This window comes from Vanellus vanellus (assembly GCF_965231255.1).
Source record: "Vanellus vanellus genome assembly, chromosome: 14".
NCBI classification, from domain to species: domain Eukaryota; kingdom Metazoa; phylum Chordata; class Aves; order Charadriiformes; family Charadriidae; genus Vanellus; species Vanellus vanellus.
Window position 1 is genome coordinate 1,921,560 of NC_138919.1, and position 25,761 is coordinate 1,947,320.

The 25,761-nt window shown below is 52.0% G+C and overlaps 2 protein-coding genes and 1 long non-coding RNA gene across 4 annotated transcripts in view; 1 reads left to right on the forward strand and 2 right to left on the reverse strand.

Moving 5' to 3' along the window:
• Positions 1–204: 204 nt before the first annotated feature.
• On the forward strand, positions 205–8,118 carry LOC309677955. Its single transcript, XR_014269723.1, has 3 exons — positions 205–450; positions 6,294–6,481; positions 7,792–8,118. It is a non-coding gene; the product is annotated as an uncharacterized lncRNA (long non-coding RNA).
• Positions 8,119–9,514: 1,396 nt separating this feature from the next.
• Positions 9,515–16,672, reverse strand: LOC309677948 (ubinuclein-1-like). 2 transcript variants are annotated; one of them, XM_082490857.1, is made up of 8 exons: positions 16,606–16,672; positions 15,340–15,433; positions 14,280–14,333; positions 12,913–13,042; positions 12,623–12,741; positions 11,698–11,841; positions 11,113–11,300; positions 9,515–9,905 (listed from the first exon to the last, which is right to left on the reverse strand). In XM_082490857.1, the coding sequence occupies exons 4-7, from the start codon at positions 13,027–13,029 to the stop codon at positions 11,270–11,272; spliced, it is 411 nt and encodes a 136-aa protein (XP_082346983.1). In that variant the 5' UTR covers positions 13,030–13,042; positions 14,280–14,333; positions 15,340–15,433; positions 16,606–16,672; the 3' UTR covers positions 9,515–9,905; positions 11,113–11,269. The 2 variants fall into 2 exon arrangements, with proteins under 2 accessions (XP_082346983.1, XP_082346984.1); XM_082490858.1 differs by lacking the exons at positions 15,340–15,433; positions 16,606–16,672 and having other exon boundaries at positions 14,280–14,435.
• LOC309677819 (uncharacterized protein) overlaps positions 13,646–25,761 on the reverse strand; it is a gene marked incomplete at its 3' end in the record, with an annotated part of 29,918 nt that continues 17,802 nt past the window's right edge. The window contains exon 7 of the mRNA XM_082490715.1: positions 13,646–13,722. Within this exon, the coding sequence (XP_082346841.1) occupies positions 13,646–13,722 (77 nt within the window). The remainder of the gene's footprint in view (positions 13,723–25,761) is intronic.

A 25,761-nucleotide genomic window follows, 5' to 3' on the forward strand; every position in this document is an offset into this window, starting at 1 on the left:
GTTCCCATGGCAACAAGCGGGGCCTGACGCCTCCCGCCCGCCGGGCCCCGGGCCCCGTCTTCCAGCCTGAGCCCCGCGGCCGCGCTATGGCGGCGGCGACCGGCTCCCCTCCCGCGGCGTGCCCGGGCGGCCGGCCGAGGCGGCGGAGAGCCCCTGGGGAGGCCGAACCCGCTGAGGCGGCCCCCGGAGGGAGGGAGGGGGGGGGAACACCCACCCGGGGCCTGCCCGGTCCCCTCTGAGCCCGGGCCGCTCCCGGGCCGTCGGCCTGGCGCCCACACAGCCCTCTGGGCGTTTATTAGGCTTTTTTGGCTTCGTTGTCTCTGTCGTTGCTGTCGTGACTGCTGTGGTGGGCCGCTGCTGTGATGTCCACCTCGTTCCTGAGCATCATGGAGAGAGGTCTGTGTGAGCCGACACAGGAACAACTGCAAAACCACGGATGAAATGCAAACAGTAAGTTTATTCTTGGTACATCGCGAGCCAGGAGATGCCCAAATCAGCAGGCGGGAACTCGGGCACTGCAGAGCTCCGTCATTGCCAGGGAGAGTCCTTGTTAGCGAGAGTCTCCCACTCTGGAGCCATTCCAAACCCGCCTGGACGTGTCCTGTGCCACTGCTGGAGGTGCCCCTGCTCTGGCGGGGGGTGGCACTGGGGGAGTTCCAGAGGGCCCTTCCAACCCTGACCAGTCTGGGATTCTGAGAGAGAGCGTCCGAACCCGCTGTTCTCGACGGTACGTCAGGGGTCCAAGCAGGCGTAGTTGTCCACTGCGCTTTGATCTTCTCCACCATCAGGGCAGGAATCTCAGGCGTGTTCGATAAAGTGGCTCCGAGTCCACCACAGCCTGTGTTATCAAAGCACGGATGTTCTGCTTGTCAAGCACATAAGACTAAACAACGATTAGTGTGATATATGTGTTTTCCAGCACCCCAGCTGCAAGTCACTTGAGTGGTTTTGCAATCCTCCTCGCCGATCTTCCGTTACTTTCCCATGAGGACCAACCCCTCCAGCTCTGGGGCTGGCAGGCCCAGGCTGGCACCTCTGGAAAACGGTCTTTTTAACTTCTCTGGGCCTTGTTGCTGAAGCAGAAGGGCAGCGCTTCATCCCCAGAGGGCTCCGGGAGCCTGTCTTTATAGAGCCCATGTTTCTGATTTAGTTGTGGGGCAGCGAGCTCCTGGCTGTTAATTCACTCACATCCTTGAGGGTCGACATGAAGAGATAAGAAGACCTGTAGTCCCGATCTCCACTGCCTGCATGGGTCGGCAGTGTTACCTGCTGTCTGGAACTCGCTTCTTGGTTCAGCTCCAAGATAAGCCTCTGGAAATACCAGCGCTTGAAATACATTGTGCAGGTGCCTCACAGAGGGCTGGGTCTGCTTCCAGAGCTGCTCTGCCTGGTCAGGGAGGACCTTCAGGGCATCAGGACCCATAGGCAGAGCTTCACTGGCAGAAAATGAGGTGGCTTATTCTGTGGCACTGGCCGCCAGTGTGTCCTGGGGATCCTGGCTCTTTACCAGCACATGCAAGTGCTTCTGCTGATCCCCTGACACATCTGACCGCCCAGAGCGTGTTTCTGATCACCTGTCCTGGGGGGAGCGGGGCTGCCGGCCCGTTCCTCACCCTGCAGCTTGCCTGGGCAGCCCCGCGTTGCTGGGTGGGTTTCCCTGGCAGGGGCAGAGTGGCTGGTGTGACAAGTGTGACAAGTGTGATGCTGCATCCTAGTCCCCAGTGGCTTGAATCCGAGCTGCAGCTCATCACCGCGCACATGCAATTAGAGCCGTAAGCATTATATCTGGAATCGTTCTGTTCATTAGCATCTGTCATACACCACTTTTTGCTAATTACATTATCCTTATGGTAAGAGTTCACTCCACTGCTAATTGCTAGCAGCAAGATTTGTTTAACTAAACATGTTTTTTTAAGAATACGTGGTTTGTATCCTTAAATGTTCCGTTTAGAGACTTGTTGGTCTGCTCGCTCTCCTCCATGCAGATCTTGGGCAGGTTCTGTTGGTTCTCTGGATGGCAGGGATCCAGCTGCTTTATCCAACACGGTTTTGAGTAACTTATTACCACGTTTGCACCAATAAAATAATTAGGGGTTGTATTTTGGGGGCTCATAGCATGGCTTTACCCAAGGAAGATTGTCCCTATTTGCGCTAACACAGCCCTGTTGTTGTGCTTATTATTCTGCCAGTAGAAAAGTCTTTGTGGGATAAATACTGTTGTGTTGTGGAATTTGGTGTGAAGTCGTGGGTAGAGCTGGTGCGCGGGAGGTGGTGGAGGTCCCTGAAATGTATTTTTACAGCCTTTCTCTGGGTGAGCGATCCTGTTTGAGCTGGGTCAGCCTGGTGAAGCGGGCGGGTGGAACACACAGCCCGCCAAGAGAAAATGCCGTGTGATTTTTCACTTTAAAAACTCCACTGCGGTGATTATATCAGCACCCACCGAGTCTGCAGAGTTTCTCCCTGTCCCTGGGTTTCACGTTGCCCTCTGCCCTGGTGCTAAGCAGTTTAGTTCTTGCTCATCTCTTTCTTCTGCCCTCGTTCCTGCCGAGGTCTGAACCCTGCTCCTGCCTTCCCAGCTCTCCTCTCCACCCCTGGTCTCACTGCGCCAGCCAGAGGCTTTTCCCCTCCTCTTCCCCGGTGCCGGCAGAGGGAGCGCAGGCAGCGCTGCCTGCTCCACGCCTGCAGCACCCAGCCCTGCACCCTAAGGTCCCTCCTGCCCCGGGGAGCAGCTTGGGGCTGGGCCGGGCAGTCCCATTGGCAAAGCTCCCTCGTAAAACAAGGTGTTGATATTTTTAACGTGGACAAGTAGCGTGTTCTTAACCCTCCCCTTGCATTCTCAGAAATAGTTGTGCTATTTTGTTGAAACATCTCACATAAATTCAGTCTACAGCAGGTATCTGTCAAAGAAAACAGTCCAAACATGTGGTTTGAGGTTACAGACAGCTGGAAGGAAAGTGCCTGATGGATGGTGTCGACTCACGGTAGCTACAGTTGACAGTGAGTGCAGAGCCACTGATAAAGAGCGCGTTCTCGGTGGCCTCCCTGGTGACATCCACCTGGGATGCCACTCCGCTCCCGCTGCTGGAGTAGCAGCGTGCACAGGAGTGATGGGAACAGGGCTGAAGTGAGCGTGGAAGGAGGTGTGCACGGGTGGTGGAAGCCAGCTTCCTAGCGACTAATTGTTCAGCCTGTTGGCTAATTTCAGTCTTTTACAGAGAGGGAGATTTCAAAAATAACTAAGTTTCTACAAATTTAATAAAATTAGATCTTGAGGGAATAGGCGAGCCGACACTGAAGTTTGCCTTTAATAACCTAGAATGTGCGAGCTGATTTTGAGAGTCATTGTGGCAAATTGCCTGTGCACTGTCCAGGTGCTTGGCTGGACTGAAGAAAGACCATTTTATAGGTGCCTGCAGAGATGGGCAACGATGAAGTTAATAACTCAGTTAGCGATCCACCCAGCAAGCGCACGCGCTGCGGGAAGGCAGACTTCCCACGCTTGCAGAATTCTCATTTTGCACTTGCATTTTTGTTGTCATTTATTAATGCTGATGAAATACCTCTTTTTCTCACCTCAGGATTGTTCTGGCCTTCTCCACAGGTCTCCTCAAAGATCCTGGCTCAGACACTTGGGTGAATGTTTTAAGCCCAGTGATTGCTTCTTGTAGCCCCTCACTGGGAACCTGAAAAGGCAGGCACCTTCTGGGACCGAACACACTTCCCATTTCAGTTTGGTTTTGGAAGGTTCTGTGTAAAATGGTATCTGCGTGGCTGAGGTAGGCTGTTCTCGTGCTCACCCCCACTACAGGAATTTCAGGCAGAGGCAGAACTCTTATTTCTGCTGTTGCTTAATAAAACATTGCAGATACTGTGGTCGTATAATAGACTACAGATAACGTAGGTGCAGATAACGTTGTCATCTAACAGTGTGCAGCGCAGGCAAAGTTATTTTGTGTCCTTTCGTCTTAGTTAGCAACTTCCACAGTTGTCAGTGCCTTCCTCACCAGGGTGTTTTTGCACCTTCAGTGATCTTCTGTTTTGGGGAGGAAGTTTATCTTTCAGTTCAGTCGTGGTGGTTCACCAGCGTAGTATTGATGTAGCCTTGCGAGTGTTAGAGCCAGAAGAAGCAGCGGGACACTGGCAGATGTGGCATGTGGTGCGTGCCCAAAGGCAATGCTCTCGGCTGCAGCCTGAGGCTGGCTCCTGCCTGTTCCCACCAGTGAGGTGCACCTTGGAAAGCCCCCCACTGTCCTGCCGGAGCTCTTTCGGAGAGGAGGGCTGCTACAGACTTGGGTGTGATTTGTCTTCCTTCAGAGTTTTGTCAATTCCCCGTCAGCGAGGCAGCCTGACCTCAACCAAGTGTTGTCTTTAGCTGGTCTGGAGGGCTCCTCCACCAAAACCTACAGCCTGGCCATCCTTGGGCTGGATGCCTGCAGGCGGTACGTTCCGGGCAAGCAGCGGTGCTGGGGAAGCTTATGGCGGGTGGAGATCAACATGTCTGCAGGGGTGACACGTTTGGGGCTGAGCTGCTGATGCTTGGTGCCAGCGTGGTGGCTGTGAATCACAAAGTCCATGTTCGAGGGGACCAGGACTTGGCTTTGGCAGTCTTGAGGGTGTACTTTGTGCGTGCATTTACAGCAGCCTCTGAGGTTCTCGCTCGGCTCTCTGCCTTGCAGAGCCTGTGTCCCACAAGCAGATCAGCAATGCTCTTTGTGATGCCACAGCAGTCACAAACTAGGTCAAATACCATCTAAACCCTTGCTTGATATCCCTTGAACTAAATTCCTGCCCTGCCTGAGTATGCCCCGGAGGGGGTTGTGACTCGATGGCTTACTGGGAGCTAAGAAGGATGAGCAGGCTTTACTGCGGCTCTGTGTAAACAGAGCTAATGCAGGCAGCCCAGCCTCCCTCCCCTTCCAGCCCCAGCCCAGCTTCACCTGCTGAGGGACGTGTCCTACCGTTGTGTTCTCCTTGCTGCTCTCGCTGGGTGCCTTTGGTGGCCGGGGCTGACACCAGCGCTACTGGCTGAGGATCGAGGAGGGTGATGGCCTCGGGCTCACAGCTGGCCCACCCAAGCCTGTCTTTGTCCCGTTGGTCGGTGTGTTACATGTTTCACCTCCTCCAGTCGCTGGTGGTGCTGCAGCTGTGGGGTAACATCGAAGTGCTGTTCCTAGACGCATGGCAGGAATTCGGCCAGCATGTCTCTGCGCTGACAAAGGCCATAGCAAAACACCCATACAAGTGAGTCATGTCACTGGACTTGGTCACATCCCAAGCCCAGAGCTTTGGGAATCCTGAGTGGAAGTTACAGGAACATCCTGGGAACAGGATCCATCCCCAGCAGCGCGGCCAGCAGGGCGAGGGAGGGGATTCTGCCCCTCTGTTCCACTCTGGGGAAACCCCACCTGGAGCACTGCGTCCAGCTCTGGAGTCCTCAGCACAAGAAAGGACATGGAGCTGTTGGAGTGGGGCCAGGGGAGGCCACGGAGATGCTGGGAGGGCTGGAGCCCCTCTGCTGGGAGGACAGGCTGGGAGAGTTGGGGGGGTTCAGCCTGGAGAAGAGAAGGCTCCGGGGAGACCTTAGAGCCCCTGTGAGTGCCTAAAGGGGCTCCAGGAGAGCTGGGGAGGGACTCCTGATCAGGGAGGGGAGTGATAGGACGAGGGGTAATGGTTTTAAACTGGAAGAGGGGAGATTTAGGTTAGATATTAGGAAGAAATTTTTCACTGTGAGGGTGGCGAGCCCCTGGCGCAGGTTGCCCAGAGCAGCTGTGGCTGCCCCATCCCTGAAGGTGTTCAAGGCCAGGTTGGATGGGGCTTGGAGCAACCTGGGCTGGTGGGAGGTGTCCCTGCCGAGGGCAGGATGGATGAACTGGATGATCTTTAAGGTTCCTTCCAACTTGAACCATTCTATGATTCTATTTATCTGTGGCTGCCAGCCTGTCCTTGATGCTGTCAGTGTAAGGGCCCGGACTAGATGCGTCTCAAGATCATTTTCAGTCTGTGCTGATGAAAATCCTCTGTTCTTATGGTGAATGTAGTGGTGATCCAGCACTAGGAAAGGAGCAAAAATGATGGCCTTAGGAAAACCTTTTCACCAAGGTGTTCTGGAGCTTTCCAGGGAAGGAAAGAAAATCATGAGGAAAAAAAAATATTAGTCCTGGGCAGAAAGAGGTTTTAGAAGGAAGCCCACTGCTTAACGCTAGGGGAAGGCTGCAGAATCTGGGGTCTGCAGGCCTGTGCTTAGTGCGCGCACTGGCCCCAGGTCTTGCTCTCAGCAGTCTGTCTTTCTGCAGGAGGCAGCTGGAGTCGCAGGAGTTGCCTTTCTGCGCTGCTGGGACCTGGGCCAGCGGGATGCAAGTGGAGAAGGACAGCACAGGGCTCTGGCAGGTGTGGAAGAGACAACTCCAGCAGTTTAACTGTCAGCCCTGCACCAGCAGCAGCTATAGCAGAAGCACATGCCTCCCCAAGCCTCCTGTTACAGGTAAGCCCTCAAACCCCTTTGTGTCCTGCGAAAAGCCTATAGGATGAAGGCATGGAGGGGTACCACCGTGCTTCCTCGCTTAAAGGTCTTTGTTGATGCAGCAAACAAGCCCTGAGTATGAAATCGGCTCTCCAGAGAGGCAAGGCTTGTCTCCAGATGGGTGTGTGACTTGAACCATAGCTTTTTGTTTCAGCAATAGTTACTGACCCTCCTTTTAGCCCTCCTGGGCCTCTCCCTGCCGTCTCGTCTCACAGGACCCCCTCAAAGCGTGTTTGCATTTTTACTTGGTGATACATTTGGTTGCCCACCCCAGCCAGTGCAGCTGAGGGTCTGTTGGATGCATCCCGTTGCGCTTGTCGGACGTGGTCCGTCTGTCAGCTTTGCTTGTTTTAGTTTGAAATGTGTGATGTCCCAGGTGGCTGCTGCTACAGTCTGGCAGCACTATGTCACCCTCAAGCAGAAAACCTGTGTCACCCCTACGACTGTGAGGGATGGCCAGGGGACACCTGAGCTCTCCTAGCGCTTGCTGTCACCAGTGGCATACCCTGTGCTTTCCTTGCTCTTCTGTTGTCTGACCCTTCAGGGAGCTGATGTAGCTCACTAAATGCTCCCTCTCCCCACTCCCCTTAGCTTTCTGCTGTTTCGTGAGTGTCGTGGTTTAGGCCAAATCGACTACTGGGCACATGGGGGACCCCAGATGGGACCAACAGATGCTCCCCCCTACCCCTCTTCAAAGAGAGAGGCAGAAGAGGGGAAAAGAGACTTAGGAGTTTAGAAGGAACTAAACTACTTTAATGAAATGTTAATAATAAAATTAAAAAGGAAATAAATATATACAAAACCGTCTCAAGCTCCCAAGATGACAGCAGCTGAGCCAATTCATGAAGACACATTTTTAACAGCAAGTGCTTGTTCTTCTGAGCATTAATCACAAACTCTTTCCATTAGATCAGGAACTGTGACAGAACTTTTTAAGAGTGTCACGTAGTCAATGCTCTGCTCTCGTTTGTCTTCCCCTGGAGCTTTGATCTGTGTCCCCAGCGTAGCTACTTCAGAAAAATTGGCTTTACGGCTCTCTCCTTGTATGCTGGAGGGGCAGCACACAACTCTGAGTGTGCGTGAGGTGTGTTTGCCAAGTCATTGATCTTGTTTCTTCTGGGTTTTTATCCCCAGATCCTGGTATGTTTAGATGAAGGCTCAGTCATGGATCCTTACTGTTAACGATGGGATGGAGCCTTGCAGGGGAGACTGGAGTCTTCTCTTAGAGCATCTCTGCTAACTGCTTGCTTCCTTCTTTTGTGTGCTCAAAGGCCTACGAAGAATGCAGCACTGAAGATGAAAAATGACTTTTGCTGAGTGACATCCCAGTGAAATCAGACGTCGGTGGGAAAGACCGCCACGTTGGGCCAGACTTATCCCGCCGCATCTCTCTCTTCGTGGTATCCACTGACCCCGACCTTGTCCTGGACCTGAGCACGCAGAGGCACCGTGGCCGTGTCGCTCAGCCTCCTTGTTTTATCTGCCAGGACTCAGCAGTGGCTGAGCTGCTGCTGGCACGGCAGCGTTGCTGGGAGCCCGGCTAGGGAAAAGCAGCTGATTCTGGTTGCAGAACAGAAACCTGTACATCAATAAATGTCCTGTTACAGATGCTTTCTTCAGCCTCTTGGCTCTCCTTTCCTCTTTTAGCTGCCCCAGCTTTCTATCCCTCTGGCTGGAAAGGTGACTGTCTCCTAAGAGAGCTGGGGAATGGTTCGAACAGGGGCTGGATGTGAAAGTGTTAACGAGCTGTCCCTGACCAGCACGGGATCGACTCCGATGCAGAGACAGCCGCTTGCCGAGGCTGTCCTGCACTGCCTTTCAGGCGAGTTGTTGAAGGAGCCATGTATTTTTTACAGCTTGTCCTGACTTTCAACATCCTGCTCCCCACTGGCTCTTTGGTGAGAATGGACCTGTTACTGTAGGTCCTGCTGGTGGCTCCCTGGGGCAGCTGGGTCCTATTGGAGTTACTTTGGGAAAACGCTTGCCAACTTTCAGAACCAGAACCACTGAACTTCCTCCCACAAATGGCAGCTCACTGGCTCAAAGCGATGCCAACTGGTGCTGTAGAAGCAGGAGGGCACCCTCTGAAGGAAAGTTCCTCTCTGCCAGGGGTTCTTCTGCCTCCTGCTAATCCTGGAATGAGTTCCTGGGGAGCAGCAATCCAGCAAGGCTGGGTTTTTTTTTCTGGCTGCAGCACCAATACAGAGGGATTGACAGAGAGCCTGTCCTACTTGATCAAGGTTCTCATGCAAAGCCCATCACCAGAGAAGCAAGAGCCACCTTCACATAAAGATTGGTGATGTGGAAAGGAAACGCATGGAGTCATGGGGATCAGCAGGGAATAAACACACGTGGTGCAAAAAGCTTTACCGGAGCCTTTGCAAGTCTGTAATAGGGACTGGGGAAAAGGCAGTGGTGGGAGCTTTGTGTTCCCAGTGACCGTGCTGGGAGGAAACCCATGGAGAGGACAGGTTAAATGCCATTTCCTGTCCGATTTATTTCAACTCTCTTCCCTCTCCAACACCCTTTGCACCAACTCAGAGCAAAACCATCTGCAAACATGCTGCTCACCGGAGGAGAGTTCAGAGGCCGGGAAAAGCCGCAGGAGCAAAAGGCAGGGGCTGACCATGGGCCCTGCAGAAAGTGGTCAGAAATCACAGGGACTGGAATGGTGGTGTCACCGGGTGCTGCGGGGGTGACAGACTCTGCCTGGGTCTGCAGCTGGACTGCCATGAGCCCATGGTGCTATGGAGTCAGTCTGGCCCCGCTGCAGATCCATCCCAGCCCCACTGGTGTTCCCGCAGGAACCACGAGAACCCCCCTGGGGCAGAGGCAGGGTGATCCCCACTGCCTTTACCTCCTCTAGATCTGACACACTGGCGTTGCATTTAAAACACCCCTCCAGCCTAGCTGTGCCAGCGTGGCGATTTTTGACAAGCGCCTCCAGATTCCTGCCTTCGAGGGCTGTAAGAGGAATGAAAGACAGTTTCTGCTTCTATCATTACAGTTTAATAGAGTCTTTGATACAGGAGAAGCGGCAGGAGCCAACATGCAAAACCATTAAATTCATCAGGGGCTCAGCAGAGTAACTGCTCTTTCACAGCAATGGTGCAGATGCCTCTCCAGGAGCCCGTTTCCCTACGTGCAGCTGTGCGATTGTGCCCCATAGTGTTCATGGCAGACACCAAACCAACACACAGGAGTTAGGAGGAGGGGGCTGGTCTTTCATTTTGTCTTTGGAGGAGTCAAGTCTGTTATATGACTAGCGTCTAGTATGCTTTGAAACCAGGAGGCCACCTTAAATCTTGTCTCTGCTGACAGTCTGCAGAGCAGAGGGATCCTTGAGGAAGAGGCGATGGCTTTGATAGCAAGTCAAAGGTTTGCTCTGAAAGCAAGTCAGGAGATGAAGCTCAGATATTTGGGTGCGGTTTACCTGTTTCACGGAGTCAGGACCTCTGTAAGTCTACAGGTCTTTTCAGTGCATCTATTAAAAAACAAATGTAACCTCACAGAATCATAGAATTGTTGAGGTTAGAAGGGACCTCGAAGATCATCAACTCCCACCATTAACGTGACCTGACAAAACCACTTCTAAACCATAACCCCTGCTCACTTCACGCCTTGGTCTTCTCCTTGGCCAGCATGTTCTCCAGCCGTCCTGCTGCAGCTGGACTCCGAGTTCAGCCAGCTGCGCTGCTCGCCCTCCCAGCCCCTCTGCCTGCCGGCCGCTGTGGCTGCCCTTGCTCTTACCTGTCGTCCTGGTTTCAGCTGGGATAGAGTTAATTTTCTTTCTAGTGGCTGCTGGGTTTCAGATTTCAGACCCTCAAAGCTGCTGCCGGCTGGGGTTAAACCTAACACCTCTGCACTTGCCATTTTTGAAGAACATGAGCGTCCAGTGCCACATGTCCAAATGCACCCCAATGATGGAGCCTTGGCCAAACCTCGAAGAAAAGTTTGTTTTGTCTCCCTTGTGATGCAGTAGTCCTTCAAACACAAAAAACGACATTCAGTGGAAAGCCTGCACTCCACAAATTCATCCCAACTCCCGCACTGCGAGGTCCCACCGGTACAGCCTCGCTCAGTGCCTAAAAAAGTCCCCGTGCTGCCTGATCCCTGCCCTCCCACCCCAGAGTGGGTGATGAAAAGGGGAAAATTGAGGTTTTGCAATACCAGAGTGCAGGTAGTGGCACTGAAACTCCCAGAGATGTGCAACCAGCAGTCCGGGCACCCTGGAGTTCACACACTGTTTCTAAGGGGTCCACAAAAAGCAGGTAAGGTGAGCTGCTCCAAGAGCTGCAAGCTGCAGGCACCCGCTCCGGCCAGGAAGAACACAAGCTCAGTGTCTTTTCAAGCAACAAAACACAAACAAGACTCCACCTCTGGCTCTCCCCTCCTTTGCTTGGCACAGTCCAAAACCCGCAGAGGTTTTGGTGAAGCCAAGTCTGAGATTTCAGGCTGCAGTTGAAGGCTCCCAGCTCCAATTTCCTTTCCTAAAGTGAGGACGCCCAGCTGAACTGCTGGAGACGGTTGCTCTCCTGTTCAAAGAGCACTGGAACTTTCTGCCTGCCCATAAGCGACTCTGCCCCACGTACCATGTCTGTGGCGTAGACCGGGGAGGTCATCTTGATCTCCCAGAAGTGCTGCCCATCTGCCAGCTCTTTGTTCCCCCGGATGGTGGCGGTGCTGCAGCTGTACTCCATGTGGAAGTTCACCTTGCGGTTGTCACAGGTCAGCAGGGTGGCTGTCGACTTATTCAGGTCGTCCCACACCCAGTCGAAATCTGCTTGGGAAGCACAGAGGGGACAAGGATGGGCAAAGGCCCTCAGGGAGCCATCCTCAAGCCAATTTTCACCATTTAAGAAGGTAAACCCCAAGCTGTGCAGATCAGAGAGTTGTTTGAGGCATGAACTATTCTGCTGCGTCCCACCAGGGAAGGTTCAGTGCTCCGAACCTGAAGCTGTCAGCATTGACCAGTTCCCATTTCGGTTAACATAGAGATTACCACAGAGATGTGGTAATCTCCATCCTTGGAGATTTCCGACACTCCATAGGACAAGGCCCTGAGCAGTCTGATCTAACTTAGAAGCTAGCCCTTCTTTGAGCAGGGAGAGGACTAATAACCTTCCGAGGTCCCTGAGGACAAGGAATCCCTGGAGTACCACTTGAGGCTTGCTCACCTGGCCTGCATCCAGCCTTTTGGCCAAAGGGGCTTCACCTCTCCATCTAGGAAGGTCTTCACATAATCCTCTAGAGACTGAGCCTTATTCTTGTCAAGGTCATAACCATCCAACTTAATCTTCACCAAGTGGCAAAGCAGCTCCCTGAAGAACAGGAAGATTTCAAATACGGTTACGCGGATTAACTTTCCCCACTTGGAGGTCACTCGCTTTATCCGGGGCTGGATGAATACGCCAGGACACACCCGGCTCTGCACAACACCTCGCTAATAAAACCGACCCTGCGCTGCCTCCGCAAGAAAGAGGAAGGGAAAGGCACCTTCCTCGCTCTGTGTGCGCACGCACACGGATGCGCCAGGGGAAATAAGCCTTGTTACTCCTTCCCTTTTTAATCTCCTGCAACAGCAGAGGTAGTAAACCAGTGCCACAATTACAGGCGTCGTTAACAACCGCAGAACTGAACCTCTCTGGAGACCTTCGTGCCGAGAGGCAATGAGAAGGCATTAAGTGAAACTTGCTTTGCTCTAAATCAAACGGCCATCTACAGAGAAGCACTCCAATTTGATACAGAATAAGATGAAGACAGCGGCGTGGTTGATTCTCCTTTTATCCTTTGTCCCTCTCTCCTTCACCCAGCACTCTCTTCCTTGCCAGACCCCTGGGTGCCAGGGGCAGCAGTCCCCACTACCTCTAACTGCTTTCACAACCACAATCTGGTCTTGTTAAGAGTCTAGTCTGTAGGATTTCAGCAATTCAGCCGAGTTCCTTCGTTTCCCAAACATCTGTCTCTCACTTCTGGCCTCTCCAGAGAGGCTGCTTAGCCCTTCTCTCAGAGTTGGCCTGTGCTTCATGAGAGCAGCCTACAGGTCACAGGGAACCTGCTGAGAAGACCTACAAGTGCCTAAAGGGCAAACAAGGAGCTTACTTGGCAAACTTGGCCTGAGTGTGGGCTTGGCATTCCTCCTGGTACTTGGCCATCTGCTCTGGCATGGCCCTTTCAATGGCTTCCTTTAGCTTCTGTAGAGGCTCCTTCAATCGGCCACCCTAGAGCACAGCACAGCACAGAACAGAAGAGACTGAAGTTCCACATGGTGTGTTCCAGCCGGGACACCCAAATCAGGAAGGTTGAGACCAGCTCTGAACCCACACCACCAGATGCGATGCCTGAACCATGCACAGTGGAGGACACCACCACATTGGGTAGATGACACTCACCTGCTCATAGAGATAAAGCTTACGGGCACGTTTCACCAGAGTGTCCTTACTGCATGGGAAGAACGCAGCCAGGTGGGCGTACACCCCTGACCGGATCTGGCTGTTCAGCTCCCGCATCTGCAGTTCGATGCTGAAGAACAAAACAAACACAGTGTTGACCAGGGACCTGCCAGGGCTTCTCCAAGCAACATGAATGCAAACCTCATGCAACCTGGGGAGCTGGAGGCAGGCAGAGAGGAACAAAGTACAAACCAAACCACACAATGGTTCTTTAGATTTTAGAATCAACAGACTCAAGACCTTTCTCCCAAGCTATGCCTTTTAATCTAGTTTCAGAGACTATGGAAAAGGAAGAAAAGGATGTCAGCAGTCCCATTTATTCTGCAGATCTTCCTGGCAGCTGAAGTGCAGCGGGCTGGAATGCCTTCGGGGAGCGATGGTGGTTGCTTCAAATCCTGCTCCAAGCCCATCCTAATAGCATTGCTCCCGTCCTCCACATCAGGAAAAGGACTCCCTTCTGGGGATTCACCCAGGATCCGCTCCAGGTCCAGGTCAGTTAACAAGTCCATGGCTGTTGCTGCCTGAAGCAGGTTGTTATCACTGGCAAAGGGTCAGCCACCACCTCCGCCTCCCTCACAGCTGCAGGTTTTGCTGGTGACAGTCTCCACTTTCTGCTCTTCATCATTTTTCTTCTGAGCATCCTTCTCCTCCTGAAAATTCTTCAGCATCTCTTTCACACTAAGAGGGCCGCCTTCTTATTTGCATTTAATACTGTAAAGCTGTAAACAAAGTACGGAGGAGGAAAGGGAACTGAAGTGAATACAAGATGAAGGGCAAGAGAGGGGGATACCTTCACCCCAGTTCACTTCAGCCATATTCACCAGTCCCCTGGAAACTCTCAGCACCTTAACCAGTTACATCAGCAAAAATATTCTACGGCCTCTTAAGGTCTTAAGCTCCCGCTGCTCATTCAGCTGGGAGGAGACTGAAGGGTGATCTCATCGCTGAGGGGTGACCTCATTGCAGTCTACACCTTCCTCAAGTGGGACCGCAGAGGGGGAGGTGCTGATCTCCTCTCTCTGGTGACCAGCGATAGGACACGAGGAAATGGAATGAAGCTGCATCAGGGAAAGCGCAGAATGGACTTTAGGAAAAGGTTCTTCACCTAGAAGGTGGTTGGTCACTAGAAAAGGCTCCCCAGGGTAGTGGTCACAGCACCAAGCTTGTCAGAGGTTAAGGAGCGTCTGGACGATGCTCTTAGTCACATGGTTTAGTTTTAGGTTGTCCTGCGAGGAGCAGGAAGTTGGACTTGATGATCCTTATGGGTCCCTTCCAATTAGAGATATTCTATGATCCTAAGGTCATACCTGAGAGTTAAGGATAAGACGGAAGTCCTGACACTTCATCTGGTACCAGATGTCCTAGACAACACAAGGCATTTTCATTCAGTTATATCTTCCTTTTTTTAGTAACTTATCTGTCAGGTGCTCACTTAACAAAATTTAAATTTTAAGTTTCAGTTCCTTTTCTGTAATCCTCTATGCTTTCTGAATGCATTTGTCCCACAACTCTTATGTCAGATTTAATAACTGTTGCTTGTGAAACAACAGCCTGGGAATGATGGAAAGTTGGACGGTGTTAAACAGAACTGCCCTAAAGCAGATTCTAGTGGAGCGGAGGAAACTAAACCCATCTCTGGAAACGAGGCAGACTTCACCATATGCAACACTGCTGTTCTGCACACCACTCTGCTTCTCAAAGCGAGTGCATGCTTGATTTGACCCACAGCTTCCATTTTTAAGACACAGAGTGTAGCTGCCCACCACAGAGAAAAAAATCAATCCATCCATGGCCATCTCCTCGAACAATCCAAGGTAAAGCTCTTCGCAGCTGTACAACCTGAAACTCAGGGGAAGCAGAAAGATTCATCCTGCAGGGTCATCACCTGGGCAATAATTGACAAAAGGACAGGTCTGCCTCAAGGCGAGACCCAAGTTAAAGTAGAATTCTCTCCTCACTGCACAAAGATGACAAGAGTGTAAATCAAATCCACAAAGATATACTATTATTTTCCCCCACACTTTCCTCCCCCAGTCTTGTCCCAGGAGTCGTTAGCCTTCTCTTCAGCCTCTCCAATACCTCTTCCCAACGTCAGTGCCTCTACACAGCTCCACAAAACACCAACATTTCAGCCAGCTCTGCCCCTCTTTGCTCTGACACTCTTGCTGTGGAGCTCTGCTCCTCCCCTCAGCCTCAGCCGCCTTTTTACCTCCCCCTTTGGAAGCAACGTGGGGTTTACCACATGGGGTTTATGCAGCACGCGCTCAAGCCACCCCCACTGCAACGGGTACTACTGCAGCGTCACAAATGCCACCTGTAACCCTGAAGCACGGTGTCGAGCAGCAAGCGTTACCTCCCCGTCCTTACCCAGGTATTGGAAACTTGGACTTTTTTCCTTGTTGTTGGAATCATCTTCCTCCTTCTTCTTCAGTTTTTCACCTCCATCCTCCAACTTCCGCTTCTGCAAATGGTAAAACCAAAGTCAGAATCAAAGCGTCTCCTGATCACAGAATTGAACCTGCAGCCCCAGAGACACTTTGGGCCCTCTCCCAAAAACTGCAGAACAGCTCCTTCCCCACTGCACACAGTAACCCAAACCCCACACAGCTGTCACCACAGTTCTGGCACACACCATCTCCAACAATTCACAGCACACCCAGCTTTTACACGAGAGACTGTTCCATCAATGAAGGTGAAGGGATGACAAGTGCTCCTGCTCCTTCCCCTTTCAGCCACATCGCTTCGGCATTAGGAAAACACGGCAGAACACACACCACCGCAGAGGGCTAAGTACACGCTTTACGACTTAAATGCCAAGCTTACAAACAACACTGGTCGCAGAAACAAGACATCTCAGCACTTGGCGACAGGCTGATGGCGACAGCCCTCACACCACAGAAGCCCCACAGCGAGCCTGAAAGCGCGCGTCTCTGACGTGCCAGGAGAGGGATCCCAGACCAGCACCCAGTGCTCTCCCGCTTCTCCAGAGCAGCGCATCCCAAAGCGCCTCACAACATTCTGCAGAAGATGGGGCAGTACCACAGCACTCCACCTGCACGACGAGCTACCGCTGAAAAGATGAGGGATCACCCTCCTACAAAGTAATAGATTCCACGCCCTAAACGGTACCCCAACTCTGAGATGTTAAAGAGAGGTAAAGAACCCAAATGCCCAGGGATGCAGCTCCAGTGCGGGACACGCCAAATAGCACCCATGCCTCAAGGAAGGCATCTGCCAGCGTATGACATGGGAAACAGTTCTGAGAAATCCTCAGGCCCCATCTACACGGCTTTTCACGCCTTCTCACAATGTACAACACGTAATATTTTCCAGATGCGCCCACTTATTTCACACACACAACACTGCACGCCACTTCACAGATGCTCTCCTGACCATCACAGCACATTACAACGATCAAGGTGGAATTCCTCCTTCAGCCTCATTAGTCCATATCTTAACTTCATTCTTCTCAAATTCACTTAGGAAATTACCTCTTGCATCACGTCCACAATTTGCCAAGAGAGGCAGAGGAGACACCATGAGAGCTCTGATACCGACTGTTACATTCAGGCGATACCAAGGCCAAGGACTTGGACACTACCTGACATCCAGGCACTCAAAAATGTGACTTACCTGAGCCAGTTTTTTGATGCGTTTCTCCAAAGGGGCTGGAATGCCTTCGGAGAGGGATGGCAGTTGCTTCAAATCCTGCTCCAAGCCCATCCCAGGAGCATCTCTCCCATTCGCTGTATCAGGAAAGGGACCCCCTTCTGGGGAATCACCCAAGAGCCGCCACAGATGCAGGTCAGTTAACGAGCCCATGGCCTCAAGTGGGTCGTTATCACTGGCATGGCCAAAGACCGAGGGCAAAGGATCAGCCACCGCCTCTGCCTCCCTCACGGCTGCAGGTTCTGCCACACACAGACTCTCCAATTTTTGGTCTTCATCCATTTTCTTCTGAGCATCCTTCTCCTCCTGAGAATTCTGCAGCATCTCCTTCACCTTAAGAGCTCCACAGTATTTCTCCTTCCTCTCCTCCTCCTTAGTTGCATATAACACCACAGATCTGTGAACAGAGAAGGGAACTGAAGCGAATGCAAGATGAAGGGCAAGAGAGGGGGATACCTTCACCCCAGTTCACTTCAGCCACATGCACCAGTCCCCTGGAAACTCTCAGCCCCCCTTAACCAGTTAAACCAGGTAAAATAGCCTATGGCCTCTTAAGGTCTCAGTGTCCCGCTGCTCGTTCAGCTGGGAGAACAGACGGCTGTCCTTCCTCACTGCAGAGAGATGACGGAGCTTAAACCGCCTCCACCGACCTACGCTCTCATTTAGCTACCTGCATTATTCCAGCAAGGGAGACTGGGAAACACACAAACAGCGAGTGCAGAGGAACTGAAGCAAGACAGAGTTCGCGTGGCAGCACCCGGCTGCTTTTTGCCTATTACAACCAGGAGAGCAAATGCCTTTTCCTTGATCACTAAGAAGGAATCCTGCATGCATGGAACCAGCTCAGGCGTGCTTTGGTGTTGGTGTTACCCAAGCAGGAAAAAGGAAATCCAGAAGGACAGATACAGGAAGAAGGAAAAAACTGGAAGGAAACCATAGCAAAAGAGACACACGCAACAGATACTGACCTGGAAACAGACCCGCCAGGCACACCAAAGCAAGGACAGACCAAGAGCACAAGCAGACCCACAACAGGAAGAATAACCACTCAGGTTTACAGCCCAAAAGGAGAGAAGCTATAAAAACAGGCTGAGCGCTCACACAAGAATTACTTTGGGCAGGAGTACAAGCGAGTGCACAGCCAGGCCACCCATGGCCTTCTACCCTCTTCCTCCCTGCCTGCCCGACACTCATACAGCGCCGAGTTCATGCCCTTCCTGCCCGCCTTTCCTCCCCCAGACTTGTCCCAGGAGTCGTTAGCCTTCTCTTCAGCCTCTCCAATACCTCTTCCCAACGTCAGTGCCTCTACACAGCTCCACAAAACACCAACATTTCAGCCAGCTCTGCCCCTTTTTGCTCTGACACTCTTGCTGTGGAGCTCTGCTCCTCCCCTCAGCCTCAGCCGCCTTTTTACCTCCCCTTTGGAAGCAACGCGGGGTTTACCTCTTGGGGTTTATGCAGCACGCGCTCAAGCCACCCCCACTACAACGGGTACTACTGCAGCGTAACAAATGCCACCTGTAACCCTGAAGCACGGTGTCGAGCAGCAAGCGTAACCTCCCCGTCCTTACCCAGCTATTGGAAACTTGGACTTGTTTTCCTTGGTGTTAGAATCATCTTCCTCCTTCTTCTTCTTATTCTTCTTCTTCTTCTTCTTTTTCTGTTCTTCACCTCCATCCATTAACTTCCATGTCTGGAGAGGGTAAAATCCAAGTCAGAATCAAAGCATCTCCTGTTTGCGGAATTTCACCTGCAGCCCCAGAGACACTTTGGGCCTTCTCCCAACACCTGCAGAACAGCTCCTTCCCCACTGCACACAGTAACCCAAACCCCACACAGCCGTCACCACAGTTCTGGCACACACCATCTCCAACAATTCACAGCACACCCAGCTTTTACACGAGAGACGGTCCCATCAATGAAGGTGAAGGGATGACAAGTGCTCCTGTCCTTCCCCTTTCAGCCGCATCGCTTTGGCATTAGGAAAACACGGCAGAACACACACCACCGCAGAGGGCTAAGTACATGCTTTACGACTTAAATGCCAAGCTTACAAACAACACTGGTCACAGAAACAAGACATCTCAGCACTTGGCGACAGCCCTCACACCACAGAAGCCCCACAGCGAGCCTGAAAGCACGCGTCTCTGACGTGCCAGGAGAGGGATCCCAGACCAGCACCTAGTGCTCTCCCGCTTCTCCAGAGCAGCGCATCCCAAAGCGCATCACAACATTCTGCAGAAGATGGGGCAGTACCACAGCACTCCACCTGCACGACGAGCTACCGCTGAAAAGATGAGGGATCACCCTCCTACAAAGTAATAGATTCCACGCCCTAAACGGTACCCCAACTCTGAGATGTTAAAGAGAGGTAAAGAACCCAAATGCCCAGGGATGCAGCTCCAGTGCGGGACACGCCAAATAGCACCCATGCCTCAAGGAAGGCAGCTGCCAGCGTATGACATGGGAAACAGTTCTGACAAATCCTCAGGCCCTATCTACATGGCTTTTCACGCCTTCTCATGATGTTCAACGTGTAATGCTTTCCAGATGCACCCACTTATTTCACGCACACAACACTGCACGCCACTTCACAGATGTTCTCCTGACCATCACAGCCCATTACAACGATCAAGGTGGAATTCCTCCTTCAGCCTCATTAGTCCATATCTTAACATCATTCTTCTCAAATTGACTTTGGAAATTACCTCTTGCATCACGTCCACACAGGTGCGATACCGACTGTTACATTCAGGCGATACCAAGGCCGAGGACTTGGACACTACCTGACATCCGGGCACTCAAAACTGTGACTTACCTGAGCCAGTTTTTTGATGCGTTTCTCCAAAGGGGCTGGAATGCCTTCGGGGAGGGATGGCAGTTGCTTCAAATCCTGCTCCAAGCCCATCCCAAGAGCATCTCTCCCATTCTCTGTATCGGGAAAGGGACCCCCTTCTGGGGAATCACCCAGGAGACGCCACAGATGCAAGTCAGTTAACGAGCCCATGGCCTCAAGTGGGTCGTTATCACTGGCCGAGTGCAAAGGATCAGCCACCGCCTCCGCCTCCCTCACGGCTGCAGGTTCTGTCACTGACAGACTCTCCACTTTCTGCTCTTCATCCACTTTCTTCTGAGCATCCTTCTCCTCCTGAAAATTCTGCAGCATCTCCTTCACACTAAGAGCTCCACAGTATTTCTCCTTCCTCTCCTCCTCCTTAGTTGCATATAACACAATAGATCTGTAAACAGAGAAGGAAAGGGAACTGAAGCGAATGCAAGATGAAGGGCAAGAGAGGGGGATACCTTCACCCCAGTTCACTTCAGCCACATGCACCAGTCCCCTGGAAACTCTCAGCCCCCCTTAACCAGTTAAACCAGGTAAAATAGCCTACGGCCTCTTAAGGTCTCAGTGTCCTGCTGCTCGTTCAGCTGGGAGAACAGACGGCTGTCCTTCCTCACTGCAGAGAGACGACGGAGCTTAAACCGCCTCCACCGACCTACGCTCTCATTTAGCTACCTGCATTATTCCAGCAAGGGAGACTGGCAAACACACAAACAGCGAGTGCAGAGGAACTGAAGCAAGACAGAGTTCGCGTGGCAGCACCTGGCTGCTTTTTGCCTATTACAACCAGGAGAGCAAATGCCTTTTCACACAGTATCACAGTATGCTAGGGATTGGAACGGACCTCAAAAGATCATCTAGTCCAATCCCCCTGTCGGAGCAGGAACACCTAGATGAGGTTGCACAGGAAGGCGTCCAGGTGAGTCTTGAAAGTCTCCAGAGAAGGAGACTCCACAACCTCCCTGGGCAGCCTGTTCCAGTGCTCTGTCACCCTCACTGAGAAGAAGTTTCTTCTCAAATTTAAGTGGAACCTCTTGTGTTCCAGCTTGAATCCATTACCCCTTGTCCTATCATTGGTTGCTACTGAGAAGAGCCTGGCTCCATCCTCATGACATTCCTCCTTTATATATTTAGAAACGCTAATAAGATCACCCCTCAGTCTCCTCTTCTCCAAACTCAAGAGACCCAGCTCCCTCAGTCTTTCCTCATAAGGGAGATGCTCTACTCCCTGAATCATCTTAGTTGCCCTACGCTGGACTCTCTCCAGCAGCTCTCTGTCCTTCTTGAACTGAGGGGCCCAGAACTGGACACAATATTCCACATGCGGTCTCACCAGGGCAGAGTAGAGGGGAAGGAGGACCTCTCTCCATCTGCTAACCACCCCCCTTCTAATACAGCCCAGGATGCCATTGGCCTTCTTGGCCACAAGGGCACAGTGCTGGCTCATGGTCATCCTGCTGTCCACCAGGACCCCCAGGTCCCTTTCCTCTACACTGCTCTCTAACAGGTAGCTCCCCATCCTATACTGGAACCTGGGGTTGTTTCTGCCCAGATGTAGGACCCTACACTTTCCCTTGTTGTATTTCATTAAGTTATTCCCTGCCCAAATCTCCAGCCTGTCCAAGTCTCTCTGGATGGCAGCACAGCCCTCTGGCGTGTCAGCCACTCCTCCTAGCTTAGTGTCATCAGCAAACTTGCTGATAGTACACTCGATTCCCTCATCTAAATCATTGATGAATATATTGAATAATATGGGCCCCAGTACCGACCCTTGAGGCACTCCACTGCTTACCGGCCTCCAACTGGACTCTGCCCCATTGACTACGACTCTCTGGCTTCTCTCCTTCAGCCAGTTCGCAGTCCACCTAACTATCCGATCATCCAGTCCACACTTCCTCAGTTTAGCCATGAGGATGCTGTGGGAGACCGTGTCAAATGCTTTACTGAAGTCAAGGTAGACCACATCTACCGCTCTGCCATCATCCATCCACCTCGTTACTTCCTCATAAAAGGCTATGAGGTTGGTCAAGCATGACTTCCCCTTGGAAAAGCCATGCTGACTGCCCCTAATAACCCTCTTATCCTTGATATGCCTTGAGAGGGCACCAAGGATAAGCTGTTCCATCAGTTTCCCAGGGATGGAGGTGAGGCTGACCGGTCTATAGTTACCCGGGTCCTCCTTCTTGCCCTTTTTGAAGACTGGAGTGACATTTGCTTTCCTCCAGTCCTCAGGCACCTCGCCCGTTTCCCAAGGCTTGGTAAAGATGGTGGAGAGTGGTCCAGCAATGACTTCAGACAGCTCCTTCAGCACCCGCGGGTGCATCCCATCTGGACCCATGGATTTATGGATGTCCAGGTTGCTTAACTGGTCTCTGACCCAGTCCTCATCGACTAAGGCAAACTCATCCATTGACTTGATTTCATCTTCATCTGGGGTCTCAGCGGAACAGGACTCCTCAGGACAGCCCCCGACAGAGTAGACAGAGACAAAGAAGGCATTCAGTAGTTCTGCCTTCTCCGTATCTTCTGTCACCAGGGCACCCACCCCATTCAGTAGTGGGCCTACATTGCCTCGGGTGTTAGTTTTATCTGCCATGTATTTGAAAAAGCTCTTCCTGTTGTCCTTGACCCCTCTTGCCAGGTTTAACTCTAAGGAGGCCTTAGCTTTCCTAGTTGCCTCTCTACATCCCCTGACAGCAGCCCTGTACTCTTCCCAAGTGGTCAGCCCCTCCTTCCATGACCGATAAACTCTCTTCTTCCACTTGAGCTTGCCAAGCAGTTCCCTCTTTAGCCACACAGGTCTCCTGGCTCCCTTCCTTGACTTCCTACGTGTCGGGATGCTCTGATCTTGAGCTTGGTAGAAGCAGTCCCTGAATGCTGACCAGCTATCCTGGGCACCTTTACCTTCAAACAGCTTTCTCCACGGGATTTCCCCTAGTGATTGTTTGAAAAGGCCAAAGTTTGCCCTGCTGAAGTCCAGGGTTCCTTGATCACTAAGAAGGAATCCTGCATGCATGGAACCAGCTCAGGCGTGCTTTGGTGTTGGTGTTACCCAAGCAGGAAAAAGGAAATCCAGAAGGACAGATACAGGAAGAAGGAAAAAACTGGAAGGAAACCATAGCAAAAGAGACACACGCAACAGATACTGACCTGGAAACAGACCCGCCAGGCACACCAAAGCAAGGACAGACCAAGAGCACAAGCAGACCCACAACAGGAAGAATAACCACTCAGGTTTACAGCCCAAAAGGAGAGAAGCTATAAAAACAGGCTGAGCGCTCACACAAGAATTACTTTGGGCAGGAGTACAAGCGAGTGCACAGCCAGGCCACCCATGGCCTTCTACCCTCTTCCTCCCTGCCTGCCCGACACTCATACAGCGCCGAGTTCATGCCCTTCCTGCCCGCCTTTCCTCCCCCAGACTTGTCCCAGGAGTCGTTAGCCTTCTCTTCAGCCTCTCCAATACCTCTTCCCAACGTCAGTGCCTCTACACAGCTCCACAAAACACCAACATTTCAGCCAGCTCTGCCCCTTTTTGCTCTGACACTCTTGCTGTGGAGCTCTGCTCCTCCCCTCAGCCTCAGCCGCCTTTTTACCTCCCCCTTTGGAAGCAACGCGGGGTTTACCTCTTGGGGTTTATGCAGCACACGCTCAAGCCACCCCCACTGCAACGGGTACTACTGCAGCGTCACAAATGCCACCTGTAACCCTGAAGCACGGTGTCGAGCAGCAAACGTTACCTCCCCGTCCTTACCCAGCTATCGGAAACTTGGACTTCTTTTTCTTCTTGTTAGAATCATCTTTCTTCTTCTTCTTCAGTTTTTCACCTCCATCCTCCAACTTCCGTTTCTGCAAATGGTAAAACCAAAGTCAGAATCAAAGCGTCTCCTGATCGCAGAATTGAACCTGCAGCCCCAGAGACACTTTGGGCCCTCTCCCAAAAACTGCAGAACAGCTCCTTCCCCACTGCACACAGTAACCCAAACCCCACACAGCCGTCACCACAGTTCTGGCACACACCATCTCCAACAATTCACAGCACACCCAGCTTTTACACGAGAGACGGTCCCATCAATGAAGGTGAAGGGATGACAAGTGCTCCTGCTCCTTCCCCTTTCAGCCGCATCGCTTCGGCATTAGGAAAACACGGCAGAACACACACCACCGCAGAGGGCTAAGTACACGCTTTACGACTTAAATGCCAAGCTTACAAACAACACTGGTCACAGAAACAAGACATCTCAGCACTTGGCGACAGCCCTCACACCACAGAAGCCCCACAGCGAGCCTGAAAGCACACGTCTCTGACGTGCCAGGAGAGGGATCCCTGACGAGCACCCAGTGCTCTCCCGCTTCTCCAGAGCAGCGCGTCCCAAAGCGCCTCACAACATTCTGCAGAAGATGGGGCAGTCCTACAGCACTCCACCTGCACGACGAGCTACCGCTGAAAAGATGAGGGATCACCCTCCTACAAAGTAATAGGTTCCACGCCCTAAACGGTACCCCAACTCTGAGATATTAAAGAGAGGTAAAGAACCCAAATGCCCAGGGATACAGCACCAGTGCGGGACATGCCAAATAGCACCCATGCCTCAAGGAAGGCATCTGCCAGCGTATGACATGGGAAACAGTTCTGAGAAATCCTCAGGCCCCATCTACACGGCTTTTCACGCCTTCTCACAATGTACAACACGTAATATTTTACAGATGCGCCCACTTATTTCACGCACACAACACTGCACGCCACTTCACAGATGCTCTCCTGACCATCACAGCACATTACAACGATCAAGGTGGAATTCCTCCTTCAGCCTCATTAGTCCATATCTTAACTTCATTCTTCTCAAATTGACTTAGGAAATTACCTCTTGCATCACGTCCACAATTTGCCAAGAGAGGCAGAGGAGACACCATGAGAGCTCTGATACCGACTGTTACATTCAGGCGATACCAAGGCCAAGGACTTGGACACTACCTGACATCCAGGCACTCAAAAATGTGACTTACCTGAGCCAGTTTTTTGATGCGTTTCTCCAAAGGGGCTGGAATGCCTTCGGAGAGGGATGGCAGTTGCTTCAAATCCTGCTCCAAGCCCATCCCAGGAGCATCTCTCCCATTCGCTGTATCAGGAAAGGGACCCCCTTCTGGGGAATCACCCAAGAGCCGCCACAGATGCAGGTCAGTTAACGAGCCCATGGCCTCAAGTGGGTCGTTATCACTGGCATGGCCAAAGACCGAGGGCAAAGGATCAGCCACCGCCTCTGCCTCCCTCAGGGCTGCAGGTTCTGCCACACACAGACTCTCCAATTTTTGGTCTTCATCCATTTTCTTCTGAGCATCCTTCTCCTCCTGAGAATTCTGCAGCATCTCCTTCACCTTAAGAGCTCCACAGTATTTCTCCTTCCTCTCCTCCTCCTTAGTTGCATATAACACCACAGATCTGTGAACAGAGAAGGGAACTGAAGCGAATGCAAGATGAAGGGCAAGAGAGGGGGATACCTTCACCCCAGTTCACTTCAGCCACATGCACCAGTCCCCTGGAAACTCTCAGCCCCCCTTAACCAGTTAAACCAGGTAAAATAGCCTATGGCCTCTTAAGGTCTCAGTGTCCCGCTGCTCGTTCAGCTGGGAGAACAGACGGCTGTCCTTCCTCACTGCAGAGAGATGACGGAGCTTAAACCGCCTCCACCGACCTACGCTCTCATTTAGCTACCTGCATTATTCCAGCAAGGGAGACTGGGAAACACACAAACAGCGAGTGCAGAGGAACTGAAGCAAGACAGAGTTCGCGTGGCAGCACCCGGCTGCTTTTTGCCTATTACAACCAGGAGAGCAAATGCCTTTTCCTTGATCACTAAGAAGGAATCCTGCATGCATGGAACCAGCTCAGGCGTGCTTTGGTGTTGGTGTTACCCAAGCAGGAAAAAGGAAATCCAGAAGGACAGATACAGGAAGAAGGAAAAAACTGGAAGGAAACCATAGCAAAAGAGACACACGCAACAGATACTGACCTGGAAACAGACCCGCCAGGCACACCAAAGCAAGGACAGACCAAGAGCACAAGCAGACCCACAACAGGAAGAATAACCACTCAGGTTTACAGCCCAAAAGGAGAGAAGCTATAAAAACAGGCTGAGCGCTCACACAAGAATTACTTTGGGCAGGAGTACAAGCGAGTGCACAGCCAGGCCACCCATGGCCTTCTACCCTCTTCCTCCCTGCCTGCCCGACACTCATACAGCGCCGAGTTCATGCCCTTCCTGCCCGCCTTTCCTCCC